The sequence below is a fragment of the Melanostigma gelatinosum genome (assembly GCF_949748355.1).
Source record: "Melanostigma gelatinosum genome assembly, chromosome: 2".
Taxonomy (NCBI): domain Eukaryota; kingdom Metazoa; phylum Chordata; class Actinopteri; order Perciformes; family Zoarcidae; genus Melanostigma; species Melanostigma gelatinosum.
Genome location: NC_136635.1, coordinates 33,617,891 through 33,643,230, shown reverse-complemented (window position 1 = coordinate 33,643,230; position 25,340 = coordinate 33,617,891). Strand labels below are relative to the sequence as shown.

Here is a 25,340-nt window from a genome sequence, read left to right as displayed (position 1 = left end):
CTGCACCTCCAGTCACCAGTCCGTCAAGCTCCTGAAGTTCGCGGATGACACCACCCTCATTGGACTCATCTCTGGTGGGGATGAGTAGAGGATGTACTTCCTGAGGCAGATGAAGAAATTCAACCTGCCAAAGGAGAGGATGGAGTCAATGATGGCTGTGTAGAAGTGCACCATCATCGAGTCCATCCTCTGCTCCTCAATCACCGTCTGGTACGCTGCAGACACAGCCAAGGACAAGGACAGACTGCAGCGCATCATTCGGTCTGCTGAGAGGTGATCGGCTGCAATCTGCCGTCCCTCCAGGACTTGTTCGCCTCAAGGACCCTGAAGCGAACAATAAGGATTGTAGCTGACTCCTTTCACCCTGGACATGAACTGTTCGTGCCCCTTCCATCTGGCAGGATGCTGCAGTCCATCAGGTCCAAGACCTCCATCAGGTCCAAGACCACCATCAGGACCAAGACCTCACGCCACATGAACAGTTTTTTCCCGTCTTCAGTCGGGCTCATTAACAAACCCCGGGTCCCCAACTGACTCTGACATCCCCAGGATGATTTCCTACCAGTCACTCCCCTGCACATCCCTTCTAGGTTTCTTATTTAAATAAACTCGACACTTTTACACTACACTTACATCTCACTTGTTTATAGTTCTGTTATCTGTTCGTTTGTGCAGTTTATTTTAGATTTAACTTTATTTTATATTTCACTTTATTATATATTTTCCTGTACATTTTCATATGTTTCTACTTTTTGCACTGTGTTGATTGTTGTTGATTGTTAAATGTTATGCATCTCCCGTCATGTCAAATTCTTTGTATGTGTAACATACCTTGGCAATAAACGGTTGTGATTCTGATTGTGATATATCTTCTGCCATGTGGCATTCAGTAAACATTGTACAGAAGAAGACGGACCTGGTGCTGGAGGAAATGGGACAGGACAAGGACAAAGAGGTGAAGCAGAAGGAGGTTAGAGACGAGTCACAGAAGACAGAGGATCTGGTGAGTACCGGCCCATTCTGAGCATTCTACTCGGCGCATAATACGGATATAAACATGCTGACACGCTAATGGTAGCATGTTTATATCCAGAAGTTGTTAACATGCATGTTATAATGTTAACCAGAGTAATTAGAAAGGAGCTGTGGTAGCAGAGTCGGCCCATGGAACTAAGAATAGTACCACTGTAGTTCCAGGGTCGGCCATACTTTAAAGGGTACTATGGTACTTCAGCAGCTACAACAAGCTAACACAAGGAGCTAGCTACTTGTAAAGGCCTAAATAAAATGGATTTTTTCAGTGATGTGTTTAAAGTCAACGTATCATCATGCATGATTTGTATATCCTATGAAATGTTACTCCTCATTTTTCATGCATGTTCCTACAAAAGTCAGCCACACATGTCAATGTTTACTCATTACATGAAACATCTCAGGTAGGTCTGTGCAACAAAACTACTTAGGTTCAGGAAAAGAAGTCGTTTGGGTTAAAATAACCACAGAAGTGAAGTTACTGAAGTACACAAGTTACATAATAAAATAATCGCTGACTTCTCGTTTCAATATTCAGACGGGTACTAAAGTAGTACTCGACAGAGATGTTTCCATGTGAAGATAATTTGATCTCTCTCTCCGGTTGGTTGCAGACAGGAGATGCAGCGGTGACCAAAGTGGATCAGTGTAGTCCACCGATGGACATCAAGCCGGAGGCTGGAGAGGAGGTTCTGGTTCACATGGAGGACAGGTCACTGACCCCTCTTTGTTTGGTCTTTGTTATTGTTGGATGTGACACCAGCCAGGCTTTGTCTTTCCTTTGTTCAGACTCTACATTTAAAAGTGTAATTCCCTGTAGTGTTGGTGAGTATCTGAGCTCTTTCGTGTCCACAGACTGCAGCAGGACCATCTGCTGGAGGCGGCCCGTGTCGCTGAGGAGATGGCCAGGAAGGCGGCGGAGGAGGCGCTCCGACAGCTAGAGGTGGAGCATTTGGCTAAGATCATCATAGAAACACTGCCAGAGTCCAACGAGCAGTAAGTCACATGAACACACACAGCTCATACAAATGTGTCTACAGTCATTTAAAACCCTGCTTCTACGAACTGTCAGCATCTCAGGAACTAATGAGACACACCCTGATTTTGAGCTTGTATTATTTCAGCCAATGCAGTGCCAATTCTAACAGAAACAGCTGAAGTATCTCAAGACATGGACTGATTCTTTTCTCATTGAAGAAAAACTGAATCTGAGATAGAATCAGTTATACACTAGATACCACAAGTACACACAGACAAACACTGTGCTGCTGTTTGTTCTCAACAGACTGCCCAACATCCTTGAGGAGGAAAATGAGGACGATCCAGAGTAAGTCCATCTTCATGAACAGCACCTCCCTACTGCTATCTCACATCCTGCTGCTTTGTTAAACGTTCATAGCAAACCGCTACTGCAACTTCTGTGGTGACTGAAAATGACTTGGGCACGCTCATCGGTTATGTTTGTGGTGGATCCACCTTTATCCCACTACTGATATCTATCTTCTCCTCTGACCATGAGGTGTTCATGCTCAGTGGTTTTGTGGTTGGAGTGTTGCTTTGATGTTCTCATTTACCTGAGAGAGAGAGTTTCCTAAAGTATTACAGGGACTCAGTAGAAGAACACCATTTCCAAGGTGTTTTATGTGCCATAATATATTTTAACTTATGGCCTATAATATTTAGGAGTATCAGTCTGGACCTGATTTGGAAAGCCTCTCCTCATCTACATGACTGAATTTCAAACCTACTTCTCAGTCAACAGCAGTTTTTGAGAACAACCTGTAAAATATCACTGAATTACAGACCAGAGTGACCAATTGTTAAATAAAAGTGGCTCTACAATTATGCACATGCTGTGCTTTGAGCACCTTCTGCTGCAAAGTTAGAGTTGAGCTCTTTTGTTTTACCAAAGCTCTCACCTTAGCCTGACTCGGATGCTTTAGCTGCACACTGCTATCTGACAAAATGAGCTGAACTGTCTGAACTGTCTGACGGGGGCTCTCCATCTTGTTTGTCCCTTACTGCACACCGTTCAGGTTGCAGAACCTGCAGGAGGAGAGTGAGGACAGCAGAGACAATAGGAGTTCTGACGAAAATAAAGTAACAGAGGGAAATAACCAGACCGCAGTTGCAAGAAAAAGCCCATTAAGTAAGCTCAGACATAAATATATAAAGACTGACCCCTGCAATAAGAGGGATGCTCCCATACTTCTTACGATTTGGTTCAAATGTTTCGGTAGCCTTTAACAAGTTATGTATTTAATATAATTATACGATGTTTAATATAATTATACGATGTGATCCTGTTGTGGCGTGAGAAAGATATTATTATATTTTGGTCTGGGTTGCACACTTCCTGTGCATTAGCTTGCAGTTAGAGCTTGTACTTTGGTACAATCAGATCTACTCAGCCTTTCACTTCTTATGGCTTTCTGAAGTCCTGTCCTGTTCCAGGCGAGTATCGGTTCCTATATATATACGGTATATAGGGTGTCTGTCAAAACTGGACTCACTCCATTCTTTGGCTGCACGTGGAGATCCTGTCCATGAAAATCACAGAGGCAAATAGGATGATAGTCCTTTCTAACTCCTAGAATGAATGACAGGGCAGTGCAGACCTTTAAATCCCCTTTTGACTTCCCAACCATTGGTGTACCAGCCCACAGGATGTCGACCAAGGCACCCTTCAAGTTGTAGAGCCTTCAGTATTTCAGGGCAAATCTCATCTCCCCTTGGCACCTTGCTACTGCTGACCTTTTTTTGTCTACCTCAGTGACGTCTGCTAAAGAGGTGGGCAAGGTTTTATAACTCCGTCTCTTTCTCCAGAATGTGAAAACGGAGTTGTGCCTGAAGGTGACGTTGTTCATTTATCATTTAATCTAAGTCCTAACCTCCACCTGTGGTTATGAGCTCCTGACAGTGACATAACTTATTACCTTTAAATCAAGGATTGAAAGGACTGAAATTGTTGAAGGTGTCCATGCATGTGTAACAGACTTGGAATGGCATTGAAGGAGACGACTCAGAGGGTAGTTTTCCAGCATTTATTCGCTGCAGAAGACAACATAAACCACATTAGTTTCTTCCTGGTCTCACTCTCTCTGTATACATCCGCTCTCTCATCAGTACTGTAGAAGCGTAAATGAGGATGAAGACAGGACGAATCGGAGTTTGCAATCCAGCGGGAATTGTTTAATGCACATTCGAACATGCGACGTGGCATATGGAAACAGATTCAAAATCTAACTGTCCGAGGAACATTTTTATAGTCCACATGTACGCCTTTGTAGCCGTGTCAGACCTGCTTGACACAGGTCTGTTTGACCTGTGTCAAACCTGTCTGTTCAATCAATACAGGACACATCTGGACTTCTAATCTGGGTGGTTTCTATTTGTTCTCACAGAAAACAACTCCATGTAAGGGGTTGTTTTGGTCACTCTTTATCTGTCCTAGAGAATCATTTCCAAAAACTAACAGAGAATAACGCATTACGTAACATTCAGTTCTAATGTTGATTTTCCTCTACACATCCCTCCTCTGAGGGTTTCTTAACCCTCATCCTAACTTTTTATAACTTTTGTCAATTGTCGAAACTGGAACCTAAAATTTTGATCCCTGCCTGCATTGCAACAACACAAGTGATTTATGTAAATTATATGTGATTGATTATATACCAATACAGTAACAATACAATACAGAACATTTGAGTTCGTAAGATAATTCAAATAACATCATTCAATGCTCAGATTCACTTTCATATAAGGGCGAAAAAACCAACAGATTGCAGTGCAGGAAAAACTCCCTTATGGTCCTTTCCCGCCAAGCGACCACCTTTGTGGTATGAAGTGATCTGTTCTTGCTTACAAACATGTATTAACTGATACATCACACATTTAATGCCTGCAAAATATTGAACAACATATCAGTATTCATTAGATGCAATGTCTGTGATATACCTATATGTTGTTCAATATTTTGTTCTAATGCAGGCAGGGATCAAAATTTTAGGTTCCAGTTTCGCCAATTGACAAAAGTTATAAAAAGTTAGGATGAGGGTTAAGAAACCCTCAGAGGAGGGATGTGTAGAGGAAAATCAACATTAGAACTGAATGTTACGTAATGCGTTATTCTCTGTTAGTTTTTGGAAATGATTCTCTAGGACAGATAAAGAGTGACCAAAACAACCCCTTACATGGAGTTGTTTTCTGTGAGAACAAATAGAAACCACCCAGATTAGAAGTCCAGATGTGTCCTGTATTGATTGAACAGACAGGTTTGACACAGGTCAAACAGACCTGTGTCAAGCAGGTCTGACACGGCTAAAAAGGCGTACATGTAGACTATAAAAATGTTCCTCGGACAGTTAGATTTTGAATCTGTTTCCATATGCCACGTCGCATGTTCGAATGTGCATTAAACAATTCCCGCTGGATTGCAAACTCCGATTCGTCCTGTCTTCATCCTCATTTACGCTTCTACATAATTGGCGCCCAACGTGGGGCTTAAATGGCAATGCTGGCGTAGGTCCTGGTCTAACATGGGATGGAATATGTGTGGTTGCATCACACTCATCTTGATTCATGGCTTCTGGCTCTCCTCCAGGACGGCTGAACCACCGTCTGGGCTCTCACGGCTCTCAAGGTTGGAGTCCTGGTAGTTGTTACATTGGATGGGTTCGGATGTCCTCGTCTGCGATAGAAGTTATATCTAACAGAACATGATAAATTGCCAATTGCCAACTCCCCCCTCTGGCCATTCCCATGGCCACTAAAGTGTTTACAATTTATCGAAATGGCAAAAAATGGTTTACATATGCACAACATATGATCACATAATCGATGAGGTCAAAACATGAGCTGTTTTTGTGAGTTTGAAGCAACTCCATGTTGTAGCTAGCTTGGGAATGTTAACATCAACATGACAAAATATATTTCCTGAGATGAGGCGAAACACAGACGTCGGACCTTCATCTCTGTTGAACTGTTATAGAGAGACAACATATCTGTGAGGCTCATAACACACAACAATTTTAACTATATGCTATAATACTATCATCCAAGTATTTATATTCCTATTATATTCTTTCAGAATCAACTGTCAATTCAACTGATTCCTTTATCAAGTAAAATAATAAAAGAAAGCACAGGCTTTTTTATGAGATCATGTTTCTCAGATAGCAAGCTGTAATAATAAACACAAGTATTACACAGAAATGTCACTTTCGTAGTTCTACGGGAGGAAAACAGTCAGAAAAACAAGTCTGATGTGCAGGATCGGCTTTTTAGAAGAACAACATGCGTTGTGCCGGGTGCCTTGTGATTTTGGTGGAAACACCAAAACAGTCAGTGAAAGTGAGGTTCTTTGGAACGTCAAGGTCTGTCATAGGGATGACGTCTGGCGTACTTATATATATATATACATATATATTTATGGTACAAGGCATTTTTACAGGAAATGTAATCTTTGAACACCTTAGTGTCGGACAAGTTGGTGTACCACATTAAACAGTGGCATAGTGTGATGTCGAAGATGTTTTGGATCTTTGGCACTCTGCTGATGTGTGTCATTGGTACAAGCATGGACTGTGGTCGTGCTTTCTAAAATTATAACCAAACAAAATATAAATAATATTTGTTGCAGTTCCTACATTCCCTAATGTCAGTTGAAAACTAATTCAAATACTGTATTTAAATTATCTAATATCGAGGGCCAGTTCGTTACATCATCATTTTGTCACAAGAATTAATTTTTGTGTAAAAGAGATAAAAATGTTCAAAATATCGATACTAATTGTATTTACGTGGTGTTATTATTTGCTTTGATGATACATCAAGATTGATATGACCAGCTAAAGAAAGTATAAGATTTAATATCTTATTAAATTTCCTTTTTAACTTTAAAAACTCTACAAAATGTGGATCTACCTTTACAATATATCACATATTCTCCCTTTTGCCAAGTTATCTCTGCTGTGGGCTAATTTAGCTTAACAATAGAATAATTCATGTGGAAGTTGTCTGGGCTCACAATACATTTTAATAATAATCCATTATCCATTAATAACGTTTAAATTGCACCAGATTAGGCCCAACACTTTCTCTGCAGGGGTCGCTAATGTCTGCAATACTTGAACATCATAAGTGAGGGATATTTCAATATCGATATTTCTGTTGATAAATAAATAAAAAGTAGCCTGAAACATCTGCTTACTCAGTCGCAGCATCAGCTGCAGCATTTCCTGTTGAAATGGGATCAGAAGCGTTAGTGTGAGCATCTCATTTCATAACACAAACAATCTTTAAGGAGCAATATGGCTTCTAGCAAGTCGGCCACGAGACGGTGGTGAGAAATGGTTTTGCCGGATGATTTCCAAAAGCTCCTGTGTTTCCACAAGGTGCCACAGTGGTGCACTACACCAAAGGCATAGCAACAGTCTGTGTAGAAGTTAACTATTTTGTTGGCAGAAAGTTTACCGGCTCCTGTGAGAGCCACATGATCTGCAGCTTGAGCAGAAAAGAGTGTCATGTGATGTGATGAGACTACAGCAAACCAACCAGCCCTTCTCCCGTGTCCGGCGAGCGGGATGCCAAACCGTCCACTAACAGTTGTAAATCAGCATTCGGTGGGCGTGTCTGTGAGGTCAGGTCTCGGTGTGCAGACCTGTTCAGGAGAAACAACAGTTATGTGGCTCTCCATCTGCTGCAGTAGGAAAAAGAGTAGCAGGATTAGAATCGTTGTCATTAAAGGCATCAGTCGAGCGGTCAGTGAAGGTCAGTTTGTCATGCGCATAAAGATCTTTACCATGAATCATGGATAGAGGAAAGCCTCTGTTTCTGAGTGGTTTGTCATTCTGTGACGTCATTCCTAAAACGCTCTTCATTTGTTTCTCAGTTTGTGGTTTCGGCACAGTTTAATTGCCTGTGTTCTCTTGGGAGGGAGGGTTCTGCCCTCTGCTGTGATCACATGTCCCAGATATGAAACTTTTTCGAGAGCAATTGCAATTTGGACAGTTAGCCTTGTGACCTTATGCAGCCAAAGTTTGAGGTGCTCGTGGATGCACCGATACATTAACTGCTTGTAAATCTTAGACAATCATCACTCAGGTGATTCCCTCAAGTCTCGAATTTTCTTTACAGGAAAAATTTTAGTGCGTGCACCGGTGTATCATCACATTAGATTATTATACCAACCTTCATTAAAGACTCAAGAACGGGTGTATTATCATTAATATCTCGATTGAGTAGATATTGCTTCTTGCATGAGTGGAAATCAAATTTTGAACTTGGGCAGATCACGATTTTGGGTGAACACTAGCACCCCTCACCTGTCTTACATCACACATTTGGACCCATGGTGTGTGTTTTCTTATCAAACATAAGTTAAGTTGTTTCTTTGATATTGATGTACTTCTTGTTCTGTATACGTCACCCTTATCACTGTAGAGTTTACCAGGATCCTCTGTTTCTGAAGTCAGTGAGTGTGGGTCTGACTGGGCAGCCAGTCAGACATCCTCTCCATTCCTGGGCCTCATGCCAAGGACACACATGTGATTTCCCCCTTACACACTCGTACTGCTTGGGAGACAGAAAAACAGATACAGCAGCAGTATTTTCTGTCCATTATACGTAACTTCACCACTTATTTCCCTTCTCTAAATACTACTCGTTAACCAGGACACGTCTGTCCAACACTCTTACGAAACTTAAGTGCAAGATTACAAGTTTATCACTTCAAAGTGTCTGTTATATCACAAAATAATTTTTCACAAGTGGAATTATTATTATTATTATTTTTTTCCAGTTCCAGGATCAGAGCGGCAATCTGGAACTGCGTCTGAGGACAGCCTCTCACCTTCTGGGTGGAATCAGATATTAATTGCGCGCTTCTGTCGTCCCACAGAGTTCAGATTACTCGTCTAATCCCCACATTTTACAAGTTACAATTGTGCTTTTACTTCTGATACATTATTGGATAGTTCTTATTATACTTGAAATAGTATTATCTGATAAATATTTTAACCATGTCTTGTAACTTTAACCAATTTGTCTCTTTAACCTTTTAACCTTTTCCCCCCTCGCACAGTGTTTTTCACTGTGCGATTCTGAGATGGTCAGCAATGCACCAAGTGCAACCAACAATCCTTCCTGTGATCTCCACAACACCTTTCCATCAACACTCTTCCTCTGATTATTTAGGACTATGTATGATCAATGTCTATATGTATGACAACTCTACTCCTCTCTGTACGGAGTGAGTGAGCCTGTCAGGCCCCAAAATCTGGGCGTACAGCCAATCATGCGCAAGGGTTTATTTTGGCGCACACACATCTGGGCACTGCAGTATCGATTAAATATTGATTATAGCCACTTTAAAGATGCACTCCATGACTGTGTTATAGTACCCTCACATACCATCCTTCTCAGTTCACTGTTTATGTATCAAACCCCTCTGGAACACCAGTATTGATGACGATGCACCCGTTTACTATGCTGGTCTTCATACCATTACTTTCCTGGGCCCACCATGGTACTGGGTTTGTTTCAGTAGTAGTCTGTGGACCACTTTGGTCCACAGTGAAAGTATAGTATGGGATGGATTGCCATTCAATTTGGCATAAATATTCATGGCCCTCAGAGGATGAATTGTATCGACTTTGGTCATCGTCTGATCTGGCAGGTCAACATTTTCTGTTACGACTGGTACCTCTCCTTGTTGTCATCAGACCCTCAGTCTTTCTTGAGCCAACGTTTCGCATTTGGGGCTTTTTTAGAAATGTAGCAAATCAGTAACTGAAGAGAAGACTCGAGCACTGAACATCACAGATAAGATGCAAACTGAGTGGTGTATATTTGCATTAATGGTATCATTTTGCACGTCACCTTTATCTCCTCTAAATGTTCTTTGACCAAAACTGTATGTGAAACCACCGTAACAGTGATACAGCAAAAACAATCCTGTTAATGTTGCACCAAGGACACCAGGGGGAGGATACATGACATTTGGTCTTCTTCTCCAGGAGCCTGATGGACGTCTCTCCGGCTGATGCCACTCCTTCATCAACACATGTGGAGCCAGCATTGAAGAGGAGAGACCTGGATAGTCCGGACTCCCAAACCATCACCCAACAACTGGAGTCAAAAGCTCCAATAATCACCATCACAGATCAGGTGAATGTGTTGTAACTCTGTTATGTTGTTCATTCTGTACATATGACATCACACTTCTGTCCATCCTGTTAGAGGAGTTTTGGGGGAGTTCTTCCTGTTTTGATGTGAGGGTCAAAGGTCAGAGGATGTCGTATGTGTACAGATTGTAAAGCCTTCTGAGGAACATTTGTGAGTTTGGGTAATATAAAATAAATTGAGTTGAATTTAATTGAAAATTGAAACAGTTTATGAAACTTATTACATCTATTTGATACGTAACATTTACACCATGAACACTTCTTCGGCTTCTTCGGCTTCATCGGCTTCTTCTGCTTCTTCGGCTTCTTCGGCTTCTTCGGCTTCATCGGCTTCATCGGCTTCATCGGCTTCATCGGCTTCTTCTGCTTCATCGGCTTCATCGGCTTCATCGGCTTCTTCGGCTTCATCGGCTTCATCGGCTTCATCGGCTTCATCGGCTTCTTCGGCTTCTTCGGCTTCTTCTGCTTCATCGGCTTCATCGGATTCTTCTGCTTCATCGGATTCTTCTGCTTCATCGGCTTCATCGGCTTCTTCGGCTTCTTTGGCTTCATCGCCGTCTTCTGCTCCTTCGGCTTCATCGGCTTCTTCGGCTTCATCGGCTTCTTCGGCTTCTTTGGCTTCATCGCCGTCTTCTGCTCCTTCGGCTTCATCGGCTTCTTCGGCTTCTTCGGGTTCTTCGGCTTCATCGGCTTCTTTGGCTTCATCGCCGTCTTCTGCTCCTTTGGCTTCATCGGCTTCATCGGCTTCATCGGCTTCATCGGCTTCTTCGGCTTCTTCGGCTTCATCGGCTTCTTCGGCTTCATCGGCTTCATCGGCTTCTTCGGCTTCTTTGGCTTCATCGCCGTCTTCTGCTCCTTCGGCTTCATCGGCTTCATCGGCTTCATCGGCTTCATCGGCTTCTTCGGCTTCTTCGGCTTCATCGGCTTCTTCGGCTTCATCGGCTTCATCGGCTTCTTCGTCTTCTTCGCCTTCATCGGCTTCATTGGCTTCTTTGGCTTCTTCGGCTTCGTCGGCTTCTTCGGCTTCATCGGCTTCTTCGGCTTCATCGGCTTCATCGGCTTCTTCGGCTTCATCGGCTTCATCGGCTTCTTCGGCTTCATCGGCTTCTTCGGCTTCATCGGCTTCATCGGCTTCTTCGGCTTCATCTGCTTCATCGGCTTCTTCGGCTTCATCGGCGTCTTCTGCTTCTTCGGCTGGTCCTCATTTCCTCCAAGGGACTTTATGTTCACGTCGTGAAAATTAAGAATTCAAGTTTTTTCTGGGAAAGAAAACTACTCCAACGACACGTCATCAACTGAACAAACTCCTGCTCATAAAGACCGTATAATAATTAAACGTGATGCTTCATAAAATAATTTTACATTTTCCTTTTGGTAAATATAAATGTAGACAAAGTGTGACTTATATTTTATTCATTATGATTAAAAGGTGAGCAGAGATTTTAAATATGTTTTTCTCTCTTGTCTTCTTCTCTCAGGCCAATGCAGCAGAAGGTGGATGTGGAGGTGAGAGCACAACGCAACAGAAATATAAATATATCTGTTACACAAATATAAAGTCGCAACTCTCAAAGTCTCTTATTAGCTTCAGATATGAATGTATTGCACATTTCTGTATTTAAATGAAGGGAATAGTTGCAGTCAAGATTCATGATGGAATATTTTACTCCAAACACATTTTAGTAGAACTGAATGTATCAAGTAAGATTACTGAACAGCCTCATAACTAATAAACAACACAGGTGAGCACAATGTGAATAGTTCATTAAAGTTTCATAACCAATGAGTTACATAGGCAACTATTCAGTGAACTGTGTACACTTATAATAAAGTGATGGTCAAATGTTGCTTGGATTGCTATAATAATAATATGAATGTCTATTGATGTGTTGATTGACATACCAATCGGATACCAGTCTCACCTGAACAGAGAGCAAGCTGTTCTACTTGTCTTTTAGAAAGGACTTTATATTGTAGAGCTTCCTGGTCTCCACATATTAACGAACGGTCCCAACAGGAAGTCACAGCTCTCAACTGCTCTTTGACTTCTGAATGTTTCTCCGTCCAGTTCCCGACATTTGTTCTCCGATAAAGAGCTTTCTGCTTCGATTCCCGCGCGCTGCTGAGTGTCTGGAGAGCTGCAGGAAGCTGATGCATGACCATAACCTTGCTGCTCCCACACTGAACCCCCCGCCGGAGCTCGCCCAGCTGACCCGGGAGCTGTCGCAGCTCCTCCCTGAGCAGGCGCGACACTGCTGCATGAGCATCGTCAGCTGCTTCACACGCCTTAACTCCAACTCCCAGGATCCTCCTCCAGCAGACCCTTAGAGAACCTTCAGACACCCGTATCGCCAAACCTTTAAAGTGCCAAACAAACCAGCTTTATCCAGACCATCCCACAGCCTCTTCCTCATCTCTCCCATCATGCTCTACTGCTCTGCACTGCTTCACCATGTGCCGCCAGCTGACCTCACCTCAGGTGATCTAACGTCAGGTGATCTAACAGGAAGTGGATGTCTGTGCTGTGCTCAGCTCTTTTGCTGTTCCCTTTGCTTTGAGACGTCACTAGAAAGATCTTTACAGTCCAGAGGGCCCAACACACAGACTAATACCTGTTTTAAACAAAGCCTCAAAGCCACTTGTTTGGAAGTTAAACCTGAAATTAACACAAAAATCCCATTTAACTGTAAAACTGCTGGAACACACAAATACGAAAGCTGAAAGTGAAACAAAAGAGCTTTTGAAATTATATTTAGTCTCAGGTGAATGACAACGTTTCCAAGGATGTACTAGCAAATGACGAGTCATCATAGGAAAGTCTGGCTCACGCCCATTTTTGGTACTAAAGCCGTCTGGTGATGTCACTGTGGTGCTTTCAGGTCTGGATGGAGAGTTGGTCATGTGAGGGTTAAAGATACAATGTAACACTGTTGTTCTCATGTCTGGATGTTGACGTGGATTGAGAGGTTGGAAACTGGTTTTTACAAAAACTATAAACACAAGCTCATAAATTCTAGATAATTTGAATTATTTTGAGATCATTTGGAAATGATTTGGGAGACTTATTTTTTATATATATATATATGTTATATATATACATATATATATATATATATATATATATATATACCAAAAAAAGTCTCCCAAATCATATATATATATATAAGGCCTGCTAGCTATTAATCAGCTGACTACAGAACATCAAATTTGCTAAAAGTAGTTGGTAACGTGCTCATTTCTATTATATTTAGATAATAACATATTTGATTTGAAACATGCTTCCAGCCTTTTGGTTTCATTAACACTTTGTTTTTGATCATAATACTAAACTGAACCAGTAGATATGATTTATTTTCACATCATGTCAACAGGTTGTTGAAGTCTGATGTCAGTAAAACTGAAACAAATCTCTCAAACGCAGAGAAGATGTTACCTGTAGTTCAACAGTTCTGCTCCATCCCTCAGGGCGCTGTGGTGGAGGTGTGGGCGGAGCTCCAGAGCTGAGGGTGGAGGATGTGGATCGGGATGTGGCTCAGGATGTGGGGCAGGGAAAAGGCCTGAACATCCCTAAAATTATCACAACAACAGAGCTCAGGTAACAGCCAAGTCTTTGTCTGCAGCTCTGCTGATCAGCCTGAGGGGGCGCTAAAGATCCTACGGCACCTTAAAACGTCTCGTTTTAGTTAGTAGAGAAAAACATGGATAGATGAGTCCTAGGGGTGTAACGGTTCACAAAAGTCACGGTTGGGTTCGGTACGATACAGTGGAGCCACGATTCGGTACGTTTCGGTACAGTAGAAACTATAAATGCAGAGAAATGTACTTGATTTTAAAATATATTTATTCATTACAACTAACATCATAAAGTTATTCTTTGACTTTGAACAATGATGGAACTATACCTGAGTGACCCATCTTCTGGGGTGTCTTCTTAGCAACACATAAGCATAAAAAACAGAAACTGCTCCTCAATGTTATGTAGTATTGTTACTTACATCTTCTCATCATCATCTCAGTGTGAACAATGATGGAACTAAACCTGAGTGAACGTGGCTCTTCATCTCCCATTCAGTGGTCAGTGATGTGTTACAGTGAGGTGATGTGTTACAGTCAGGTGATGTGTGTTACAGTCAGGTGATGTGTTACAGTCAGGTGATGTGTGACAGTCAGGTGATGTGTGACAGTCAGGTGATGTGTTACAGTCAGGTGATGTGTGTTACAGTCAGGTGATGTGTGACAGTCAGGTGATGTGTTACAGTCAGGTGATGTGTGACAGTCAGGTGATGTGTGACAGTCAGGTGATGTGTTACAGTCAGGTGATGTGTGTTACAGTCAGGTGATGTGTTACAGTCAGGTGATGTTTTACAGTCAGGTGATGTGTGTTACAGTCAGGTGATGTGTTACAGTCAGGTGATGTGTGTTACAGTCAGGTGATGTGTTACAGTCAGGTGATGTGTGTTACAGTCAGGTGATGTGTTACAGTCAGGTGATGTGTGTTACAGTCAGGTGATGTGTGTTACAGTCAGGTGATGTGTTACAGTCAGGTGATGTGTTACAGTCAGGTGATGTGTGTTACAGTCAGGTGATGTGTTACAGTCAGGTGATGTGTTACAGTCAGGTGATGTGTTACAGTCAGGTGATGTGTGTTACAGTCAGGTGATGTGTTACAGTCAGGTGATGTGTGTTACAGTCAGGTGATGTGTTACAGTCAGGTGATGTGTGACAGTCAGGTGATGTGTTACAGTCAGGTGATGTGTGTTACAGTCAGGTGATGTGTTACAGTCAGGTGATGTGTTACAGTCAGGTGATGTGTGACAGTCAGGTGATGTGTTACAGTCAGGTGATGTGTTACAGTCAGGTGATGTGTGTTACAGTCAGGTGATGTGTTACAGTCAGGTGATGTGTGACAGTCAGGTGATGTGTTACAGTCAGGTGATGTGTGTTACAGTCAGGTGATGTGTTACAGTCAGGTGATGTGTGTTACAGTCAGGTGATGTGTGTTACAGTCAGGTGATGTGTGTTACAGTCAGGTGATGTGTGTTACAGTCAGGTGATGTGTTACAGTCAGGTGATGTGTGTTACAGTCAGGTGATGTGTTACAGTCAGGTGATGTGTGTTACAGTCAGGTGATGTGTTACAGTCAGGTGATGTGTGTTACAGTCAGGTGATGTGTTACAGTCAGGTGATGTGTGTTACAGTCAGGTGATGTGTGTTACAGTCAGGTGATGTGTTACAGTCAGGTGATGTGTGTTACAGTCAGGTGATGTGTTACAGTCAGGTGATGTGTGTTACAGTCAGGTGATGTGTTACAGTCAGGTGATGTGTGTTACAGTCAGGTGATGTGTTACAGTCAGGTGCTGTGTTACAGTCAGGTGATGTGTGACAGTCAGGTGATGTGTTACAGTCAGGTGATGTGTGTTACAGTCAGGTGATGTGTGTTAAAGTCAGGTGATGTGTTACAGTCAGGTGATGTGTTACAGTCAGGTGATGTGTTACAGTCAGGTGATGTGTGTTACAGTCAGGTGATGTGTGTTACAGTCAGGTGATGTGTGTTACAGTCAGGTGATGTGTTAGTCAGGTGATGCGTGTTACAGTCAGGTGATGTGTTACAGTCAGGTGATGTGTTACAGTCAGGTGATGTGTGTTACAGTCAGGTGATGTGTGTTACAGTCAGGTGATGTGTGTTACAGTCAGGTGATGTGTTACAGTCAGGTGATGTGTTACAGTCAGGTGATGTGTGTTACAGTCAGGTGATGTGTTACAGTCAGGTGATGTGTTACAGTCAGGTGATGTGTTACAGTCAGGTGATGTGTGTTACAGTCAGGTGATGTGTTACAGTCAGGTGATGTGTGTTACAGTCAGGTGATGTGTTACAGTCAGGTGATGTGTGTTACAGTCAGGTGATGTGTTACAGTCAGGTGATGTGTGTTACAGTCAGGTGATGTGTTACAGTCAGGTGATGTGTTACAGTCAGGTGATGTGTGACAGTCAGGTGATGTGTTACAGTCAGGTGATGTGTTACAGTCAGGTGATGTGTGTTACAGTCAGGTGATGTGTTACAGTCAGGTGATGTGTGACAGTCAGGTGATGTGTTACAGTCAGGTGATGTGTGTTACAGTCAGGTGATGTGTTACAGTCAGGTGATGTGTGTTACAGTCAGGTGATGTGTGTTACAGTCAGGTGATGTGTTACAGTCAGGTGATGTGTGTTACAGTCAGGTGATGTGTTACAGTCAGGTGATGTGTGTTACAGTCAGGTGATGTGTTACAGTCAGGTGATGTGTGTTACAGTCAGGTGATGTGTTACAGTCAGGTGCTGTGTTACAGTCAGGTGATGTGTGACAGTCAGGTGATGTGTTACAGTCAGGTGATGTGTGTTACATTCAGGTGATGTGTTACAGTCAGGTGATGTGTTACAGTCAGGTGATGTGTGTTACAGTCAGGTGATGTGTGTTAAAGTCAGGTGATGTGTTACAGTCAGGTGATGTGTTACAGTCAGGTGATGTGTTACAGTCAGGTGATGTGTGTTACAGTCAGGCGATGTGTTAGTCAGGTGATGCGTGTTACAGTCAGGTGATGTGTTACAGTCAGGTGATGTGTTACAGTCAGGTGATGTGTGTTACAGTCAGGTGATGTGTGTTACAGTCAGGTGATGTGTGTTACAGTCAGGTGATGTGTTACAGTCAGGTGATGTGTGACAGTCAGGTGATGTGTGACAGTCAGGTGATGTGTTACAGTCAGGTGATGTGTGTTACAGTCAGGTGATGTGTGTTACAGTCAGGTGATGTGTTACAGTCAGGTGATGTGTGTTACAGTCAGGTGATGTGTTACAGTCAGGTGATGTGTGACACAGTCAGGTGATGTGTGTTACAGTCAGGTGATGTGTTACAGTCAGGTGATGTGTGACACAGTCAGGTGATGTGTGTTACAGTCAGGTGATGTGTGTTACAGTCAGGTGATGTGTGTTACAGTCAGGTGATGTGTGTTACAGTCAGGTGATGTGTGTTACAGTCAGGTGATGTGTGACACAGTCAGGTGATGTGTGTTACAGTCAGGTGATGTGTGTCACAGTCAGGTGATGTGTGTTACAGTCAGGTGATGTGTGTTACAGTCAGGTGATGTGTGTTACAGTCAGGTGATGTGTGTTACAGTCAGGTGATGTGTGTTACAGTCAGGTGATGTGTGTTACAGTCAGGTTACAGCAGCGGGTTCCTCAGACGTTTGATTCTCTTCTCGTGCTTTTGTTTTCTTGAGTTACGGTTTGGCTCAAATGGGCTCGTGAAGGAATTGTGTAACGGGCTCAATAACATTCAACAGGTTCATGAAGCTGCGTTTACCATGACAGAGTCCGGTCTCATGTCCGCCGCTATAAATGTACCAATCGGCGTGGTGATGCTTTAGCCCTGTTCTATCGGTAGTGAACAGCTGCTTAAACGCTTCGGGGAGAGTTTGAAGCGTGTGTGCTGCTCCAGGTGTTCGTTTAGTTCCACTCACTGCCACACTGGGCTGATGTCTGTGTGAATGAGTTAACATGTTTCAGGTATTCACACTGATGGAGCCTACACTCGTGTAGCAAATGCAACATAGCGTTGTTCTTGTATCCACCACTCTCTCGCCATCGCCCTCATAGTTCACAGAGAAACCAACGAGGCTCCAAACACCAGACCTGCAGGCCGTTGGAGGATCTTCTAGTTCTGGTCTACAGCCATACTGCAGCGAGCTAGCTTCATGTTGTTCTTTGGTGGTGGGCGTGTCAGAGAGCACGCTGTCCGTTACGTCATGTGGGTTGCCAGTTTGAGAACAGTGGCTCCACCGAAAACATAATATTTCCCACAATTTAAGCTTCTGCATTTTCCAAATGCACGAGTATTATTATACTATTACTATTATTATATTATACTGGTATTATTATACTATTACTATCATTATATTATACTGGTATTATTATACTATTACTATTATTATATTATACTGGTATTATTATACTATTACTATTATTATATTATACTGGTATTATTATACTATTACTATCATTATATTATACTGGTATTATTATACTATTACTATTATTATATTATACTGGTATTATTATACTATTACTATCATTATCTTATACTAGTATTATTATACTATTACTATTATTATATTATACTGGTATTATTATACTATTACTATTATTATATTATACTAGTATTATTATACTATTACTATTATTATATTATACTTGTATTATTATACTATTACTATTATTATATTATACTGTAGGTGTGTGGAAACAAACAAGGAGTCGAGTATTCCCTTTGGCTGCATCATGTGGCCGTTTATTTCCATCCATACAAAAACATTCCACACATTCACTTCCTGTCACCCTTTAACCCCCTCTGTCACCAGGGTTACGCCCCTATCCTTAAAGGGGCCCCGTGAATTCGGTCGTCCCCTACAATACTGGTATTATTATACTATTACTATTATTATATTATACTAGTATTATTATACTATTACTATTATTATATTATACTAGCATTCATACTGGCATTATAACTTTTAATTTCTTGTAACTTGTCTTGTTCTGTGTTTTTCTGTCTAACTATGTGTTTCTTGTGTTGCTGCCTGTCTTGGCCAGGTCTCCCTTGCAAAAGAGATTTTTAATCTCAACGGACTACCTGGTTAAATAAGGCTTAAAAAAAAAAAAAAAAAAAAAAAATGATATTATAATATTATAACGTATGTTCAGTTCGTCATGCGTACCGAACCGTGAGCCTCGTACCGAACGGTTCAATACGAATACGCGTATCGTTACACCCCTAATGAGTCCTGTTGGCCATCGCCATGTTGGATTTTGGACTTGAAAAAGCTTGAGACCATAAACTCATGTTTACAATGTTTACTGAGGTAATAATCAAGAGAGAAGTAGAGTCATTTTCTCATAGACTTCTATACAACCAGAGGAGTCGCCACCTGGTGGACATTAGAGAGAATGCAGCTTTAACACGTGAAGATTTAGCTTCTCTTAAAGAACCGGAGGATGTGTCCTGGAAAATTCAGTGAATATCAGGATTTTAAAACATGCCACTGCACTCACATTCATCTTTATTATTTTCTATTCACGTCTTTGTTGTCGTGGACATGTCCGAATATTTCTGTCTCCTTTCTTCATGTTTTCATTTCTTCATGTTTATGTCTTTATGTTTTTAGTTTCCTCGTTTCAAGGAATCAAAAAACTTTCCACATTCAGTTAAAAGAAAAAAGAAAAGCTCTCTGCATCTTTGTTTTCAGGCCTCCTGTGCTTCTTTTCATATTTCTGCCCATGCTGTTGTCCACATGTCCTCCTGCCGTTGACCCTCTCAGTGCTGCAGGTGATCTGTCTGCCGATGAGAATGATGACGAACTGTCGAGAATCGGTCTGAAGACCTGGTCCAGTCAGAGAGACCTGCTGACTGCAGACGATGAGTGAGAGAAACCACACAGATGCACTTTGTCCTCCACCTCAGTCCCCTCCGTCCCAAATGCTTACTGTCCTGCTGTCGTCCCACAGGATGCGTCCTCTGTCAGCAGCCAGCGTCGGCAGTGTGGTGGTCCAAGACCGTCTGAGCGAGCTCGTCAGGCTGTTTAAAGGACGGACAGAGCGGCAAAAAGACCGGCTGGTGGACCCGGACGAGTCTGAGGAAGAAAGTCCTTCAGCATGTAAGTGTCTTCATGTTGGTGTGTCTCTGTCTTCATGTCATCGCGTCTCTGTCTTCATGGCGTCGCGTCTCTGTCTTTATGTCGTCACGTCTGTCTTCATGTCGTCGCGTCTCTGTCTTCATGTCGTCGCGTCTCTGTCTTCATGTCGTCTCGTATCTGTCTTCATGTCGTCGCGTCTCTGTCTTCATGTCGTCGCGTCTCTGTCTTCATGTCGTCGCTTCTCTGTCTTCATGTCGTCGCGTCTCTGTCTTCATGTCGTCGCGTCTCTGTCTTCATGTCGTCGCGTCTCTGTCTTAATGTCGTTGCGTCTCTGTCTTCATGTCGTCTCGTATCTGTCTTCATGTCGTCTCGTATCTGTCTTCATGTCGTCGCTTCTCTGTCTTCATGTCGTCGCGTCTCTGTCTTCATGTCGTCGCGTCTCTGTCTTCATGTCGTCTCGTCTCTGTCTTCATGTCGTCTCGTCTCTGTCTTCATGTCGTCGCGTCTCTGTCTTCATGTCGTCTCGTCTCTGTCTTCATGTCGTCGCGTCTCTGTCTTCATGTCGTCTCGTATCTGTCTTCATGTCGTCGCGTCTCTGTCTTCATGTCGTCTCTGTCTTCATGTCGTCGCGTCTCTGTCTTCATGTCGTCTCGTCTCTGTCTTAATGTCATCGCGTCTCTGTCTTCATGTCATCTCGTATCTGTCTTCATGTCGTCGCGTCTCTGTCTTCATGTCGTCTCGTCTCTGTCTTCATGTCGTCTCGTCTCTGTCTTCATGTCGTCGCGTCTCTGTCTTCATGTCGTCTCGTCTCTGTCTTCATGTCGTCGCGTCTCTGTATTCATGTCGTCGCGTCTCTGTCTTCATGTCGTCGCGTCTCTGTCTTCATGTCGTCACGTCTGTCTTCATGTCGTCGCGTCTCTGTCTTCATGTCGTCGCGTCTCTGTATTCATGTCGTTGCGTCTCTGTCTTCATGTCGTCGCGTCTCTGTCTTCATGTCGTCGCGTCTCTGTCTTCATGTCGTCGCGTCTCTGTCTTCATGTCGTTGTGTCTCTGTCTTCATGTCGTCGCGTCTCTGTCTTCATGTCGTTGTGTCTCTGTCTTCATGTCGTTGCGTCTCTGTCTTCATGTCGTCGCGTCTCTGTCTTTATGTCGTCGCGTCTCTGTCTTCATGTCGTTGTGTCTCTGTCTTCATGTCGTTGTGTCTCTGTCTTCATGTCGTTGCGTCTCTGTCTTCATGTCGTCGCGTCTCTGTCTTCATGTCGTTGTGTCTCTGTCTTCATGTCGTCGCGTCTCTGTCTTCATGTCGTTGTGTCTCTGTCTTCATGTCGTTGCGTCTCTGTCTTCATGTCGTTGTGTCTCTGTCTTCATGTCGTCGCGTCTCTGTCTTCATGTCGTTGTGTCTCTGTCTTCATGTCGTTGTGTCTCTGTCTTCATGTCGTTGCGTCTCTGTCTTCATGTCGTCGCGTCTCTGTCTTCATGTAGTCATGTCTGTCTTCATGTCGTCGCGTCTCTGTCTTCATGTCGTCGCGTCTCTGTATTCATGTCGTCGCGTCTCTGTCTTCATGTCGTCTCGTCTCTGTCTTCATGTCGTCTCGTCTCTGTCTTCATGTCGTCGCGTCTCTGTCTTCATGTCGTCACGTCTTTGTCTTCATATCGTCATATTTTTTGTCTTGACAAGAGTGCACTTGTATGCTGAAATTCATGGTAAACGCATTTAAACGGCACAGATCGGGAGCGAAGGACTTTGAAAGTTAGCGGAAACATTAACTTGAGACAACATCCGGTTTCTTCAGACGAACATCCGGTTTTCAGAATAAGATGCCAACAAAGTATGAATTATATTCACATTAAGTATGAAACATGCTGCCTGCATCTCGTGAACCAAATGTTATTGCCCTTTTGTTCATATAGCAGTACTTTCAAAATAAAAGTGCGCAATACACTACTTTTGAATTCATTATTGAACTTTGCCATAACAATGCGATTAATCGCAAAAAATCCATGCGATTAATCGCGATTAAATATTTTAATCGTTACCCAGCACTAATATATATATATATATTGATATATATATATATAATAATATATATATATATATATATATATATATATATATAATATATATATATATATATATATATATATATATATATATATATATATATATATATATATATATATATATATGTATATACATTCGTATTGAACCGGTTGAACGTATTGAATTCGTATTGAACCGGTCGGTACGAGGCTCACGGTTCGGTATACATGACGAACCGAACAATACGTTTGAATAAAAAATGAATTTAAATTATTATTATTTTTTTTTTTAACTTTATTTAACCAGGTAGTCCCATTGAGATTAAAAATCTATTTTGCAAGATGTAAGTAACAACACTACATAACATAAAGTTAATCTAGACTGTAACACATCACTGACCACTGAATGGGAGATGAAGAGCCACGTTCACTCAGGTTTAGTTCCATCATTGTTCACACTGAGATGATGATGAGAAGATGTAAGTAACAATACTACATAACATTGAGGAGCAGTTTCTGTTTTTTATGCTTTTGTGTTGCTAAGAAGACACCCCAGAAGATGGGTCACTCAGGTATAGTTCCATCATTGTTCAAAGTCAAAGAATAACTTTATGATGTTAGTTGTAATGAATAAATATATTTTAAAATCAAGTACATTTCTCTGCATTTATAGTTTCTACTGTACCGAAACGTACCGAACCGTGGCCCCACTGTATCGTACCGAACCCAACCGTGAGTTCTGTGAACCGTTACACCCCTAATATATATATATATATATATATATATATATATATATATATATATATATATATATATATATATATATATATATATATATGGCACTAAATAGCGCAAGTTATATATTATAACTTGCAACACATTGACGAGGGAGATCAGGGTAGCTAAGAGAAGCTACACTGAAAAGCTGAAGAACAAGTTTTCGACCCCTCGTCAGTTTGCAGAGGCCTGGAAGTACTCACCAACTACAGGAGACCATTCCCCCCCCCCCCCCCCCCCCCCCCCAATGAGGCCAATCACCAACTGGCTGACGACCTGAATGCCTTCTACTGCAGGTTTGATAAGCCTACCCTCACCCCCCCCCCCCCCCCCCCACCTGCCCCATCAAACAACCATCTACACCCCCTGCCTCCTCATCTCTCCCAACCGACCCCCACCGGCACTGAGGATCTGTGAAGTGGATGTGAGTCGGCTCTTCCACAGACAGAAGATCAGGAAGGCACCAGGCCCAGACGGTGTGTCACCCTCCTGCCTGAAAGTCTGTGTTGACCAGCTGGCCCCATCTTCACAAAGATCTTCAACCGATCACTGGACCTGTGTGAAGTCCCCTCCTGCTTCAAACGCTCCACCATCATCCCGGTCCCCAAGAAATCCTCCATCACAGGATTAATGACGACAGGCCCGTCGCCCTGACGTCTGTGGTCATGAAGTCCTTTGAGAGACTGGTGTTGACCCACCTGAAGAACATCACAGGACCCCTGCTGGACCCCCTGCAGTTTGCCTACCGTGCAAACAGGTCGGTGGATGATGCAGTCAACATGGGACTGCACTACATGCTGCAACACCTCGACTCCCCAGGGTCATATGCAAGGGTTCTGTTCGTGGACTTCAGCTCCGCGTTCAACACCATCATCCCAGCAATACTCCAATCCAAACTCTCCCAGCTCACTGTGCAGCCTCCACCTGTCAGTGGATCACAAACTTCCTGACTGACAGGATGCAGCAGGTGAGGCTGGGAAAAATCACATCCAGCACCCGGACTATCAGCACTGGACCCCCCAGGGATGTGTGCTCTCCCCACTGCTCTTCTCCCTCTACACCATCGACTGCACCTCAGAGGACCCGTCTGTTAAACTCCTGAAGTTCTCAGACGACACAACGGTCATCGGCCTCATCAGGGACGGTGATGAGTCTGCGTACAGACGGGAGGTTGAGCAGCTGGTCCTCTGGTGTGGTCAGAACAACCTGGAGCTGAACAAGCTCAACACTGTGGAGATGACAGTGGACTTCAGGAGGAGCCCCCCAACACTGCCCCCCCTCACCATACTCAACAACACTGTGTCTGCTGTGGAGACTTTGAAGTTTCTGGGATCCACAATCTCCAGGACCTAAAGTGGGCTCCCAACATCAACACCATCAGGAAAAAGGCCCAGAAGAGGTTGTACTTTCTGCGCCAGCTCAGGAAGTTCAACCTGCCTCAGGGGCTGCTGATTATTTTCTACTCAGCCATCATCCAGTCTGTTCTCTGTTCCTCCATCACTGTGTGGTTTGGATCGGCCACCAAACAGGACAGAACAGACTGCAACGGACTGTCCGGTCTGCAGAGAGGATCATTGGTTCCAGCCTGCCCTCCATCCTGGACTTGTACACCTCCAGAGTCAGGAAACGGGCAGAAAGATCTCTGCAGACCATCACACCCTGGACACAAGCTGTTCACCTCCTCCCCTCTGGAGGGCGCTACAGGGCTCTGTACACCAAAACCACCAGACACAGGAACAGCTTCTTTCTGCTGGCCGTCACTCTCGTGAACAATGAATAGGTTATACTACACTATTACCACCACTTACAACTCATGCCATTGTATATAGGTTGATGTTCACATATATATATATATTTATGCTTATATTATAGCTAAATGTCTATACCTACATCCGTTCTACTTTTTTTGCTGCCCTTTTTATTATTTATACATATATTTTCTTGTTTATTGTAAATTTGTGTTTGTACATTGAGAGCGGAGTGGAAACCGGAGACAAATTCCATGTATGCGTAAGCACACATGGCCAATAAAGCTGATTCTGATTCTGATTATTGTAATGTTCCAGACCTTTACACGAGGACATTTTCTCAATCTGGACCTTTTGGAATTTGAATTGAATACCACTGAAATAGAAGATTATCAGATTGATTCTTTCTGCAGCACCGAGCAAAGGTCCTCCTCCTCCTCCTCCTCCTCCTCCAGAAGAAGAAGAAGAGAAGAAGGATGAAACCCCTACCGCAGCAGAAGAGGAAGAGGAAGAGAAGGACTTCTTGCTCCCCTTTGAACTTCTGGGACATCCAGTGACAATTCCCAAACTGCCCCCAATGCCGGACTGGGTCCGAGTCTTGATGGAGTACCGCTTCCCTTCCAGCATCGACCCGTTCACCGGTGAGCCGACAGATATTTACAGAAAGCTTGAATTTAGATATTTTATGTTGATTTATTATACATCTATACAATATCTATGTCTTCGTCTGTCCAGCTGTCCTCGCCGTCCACAGATAGTTCTGTGTTAGTGCATCGAGTCACATCCTCGTATGTGTTCACATTAAATGTGATGCTGTCAACTATAAAACCTAGAAAGAACGAAGCTGTCTGCTCCTTCACCTCTGGACTGATTCATATTAAAGATACTTTTCTTAT

The 25,340-nt window shown here is 42.9% G+C and overlaps 1 protein-coding gene across 1 annotated transcript in view; it reads left to right on the top strand.

The window, feature by feature from the left end:
- Positions 1-25,340, top strand: part of LOC306794136 (cyclic nucleotide-gated channel beta-1-like) — a gene marked incomplete at both ends in the record, with an annotated part of 63,486 nt that overhangs the window by 15,148 nt on the left and 22,998 nt on the right. Inside the window, 13 exon segments of the mRNA XM_079292068.1 lie at positions 891-1,003; positions 1,647-1,744; positions 1,888-2,028; positions 2,318-2,359; positions 10,021-10,030; positions 10,033-10,200; positions 11,696-11,723; positions 12,286-12,485; positions 13,097-13,118; positions 13,683-13,812; positions 19,565-19,666; positions 19,752-19,900; positions 24,858-25,085. Coding sequence (XP_079148194.1) covers positions 891-1,003; positions 1,647-1,744; positions 1,888-2,028; positions 2,318-2,359; positions 10,021-10,030; positions 10,033-10,200; positions 11,696-11,723; positions 12,286-12,485; positions 13,097-13,118; positions 13,683-13,812; positions 19,565-19,666; positions 19,752-19,900; positions 24,858-25,085 — 1,431 coding nt within the window.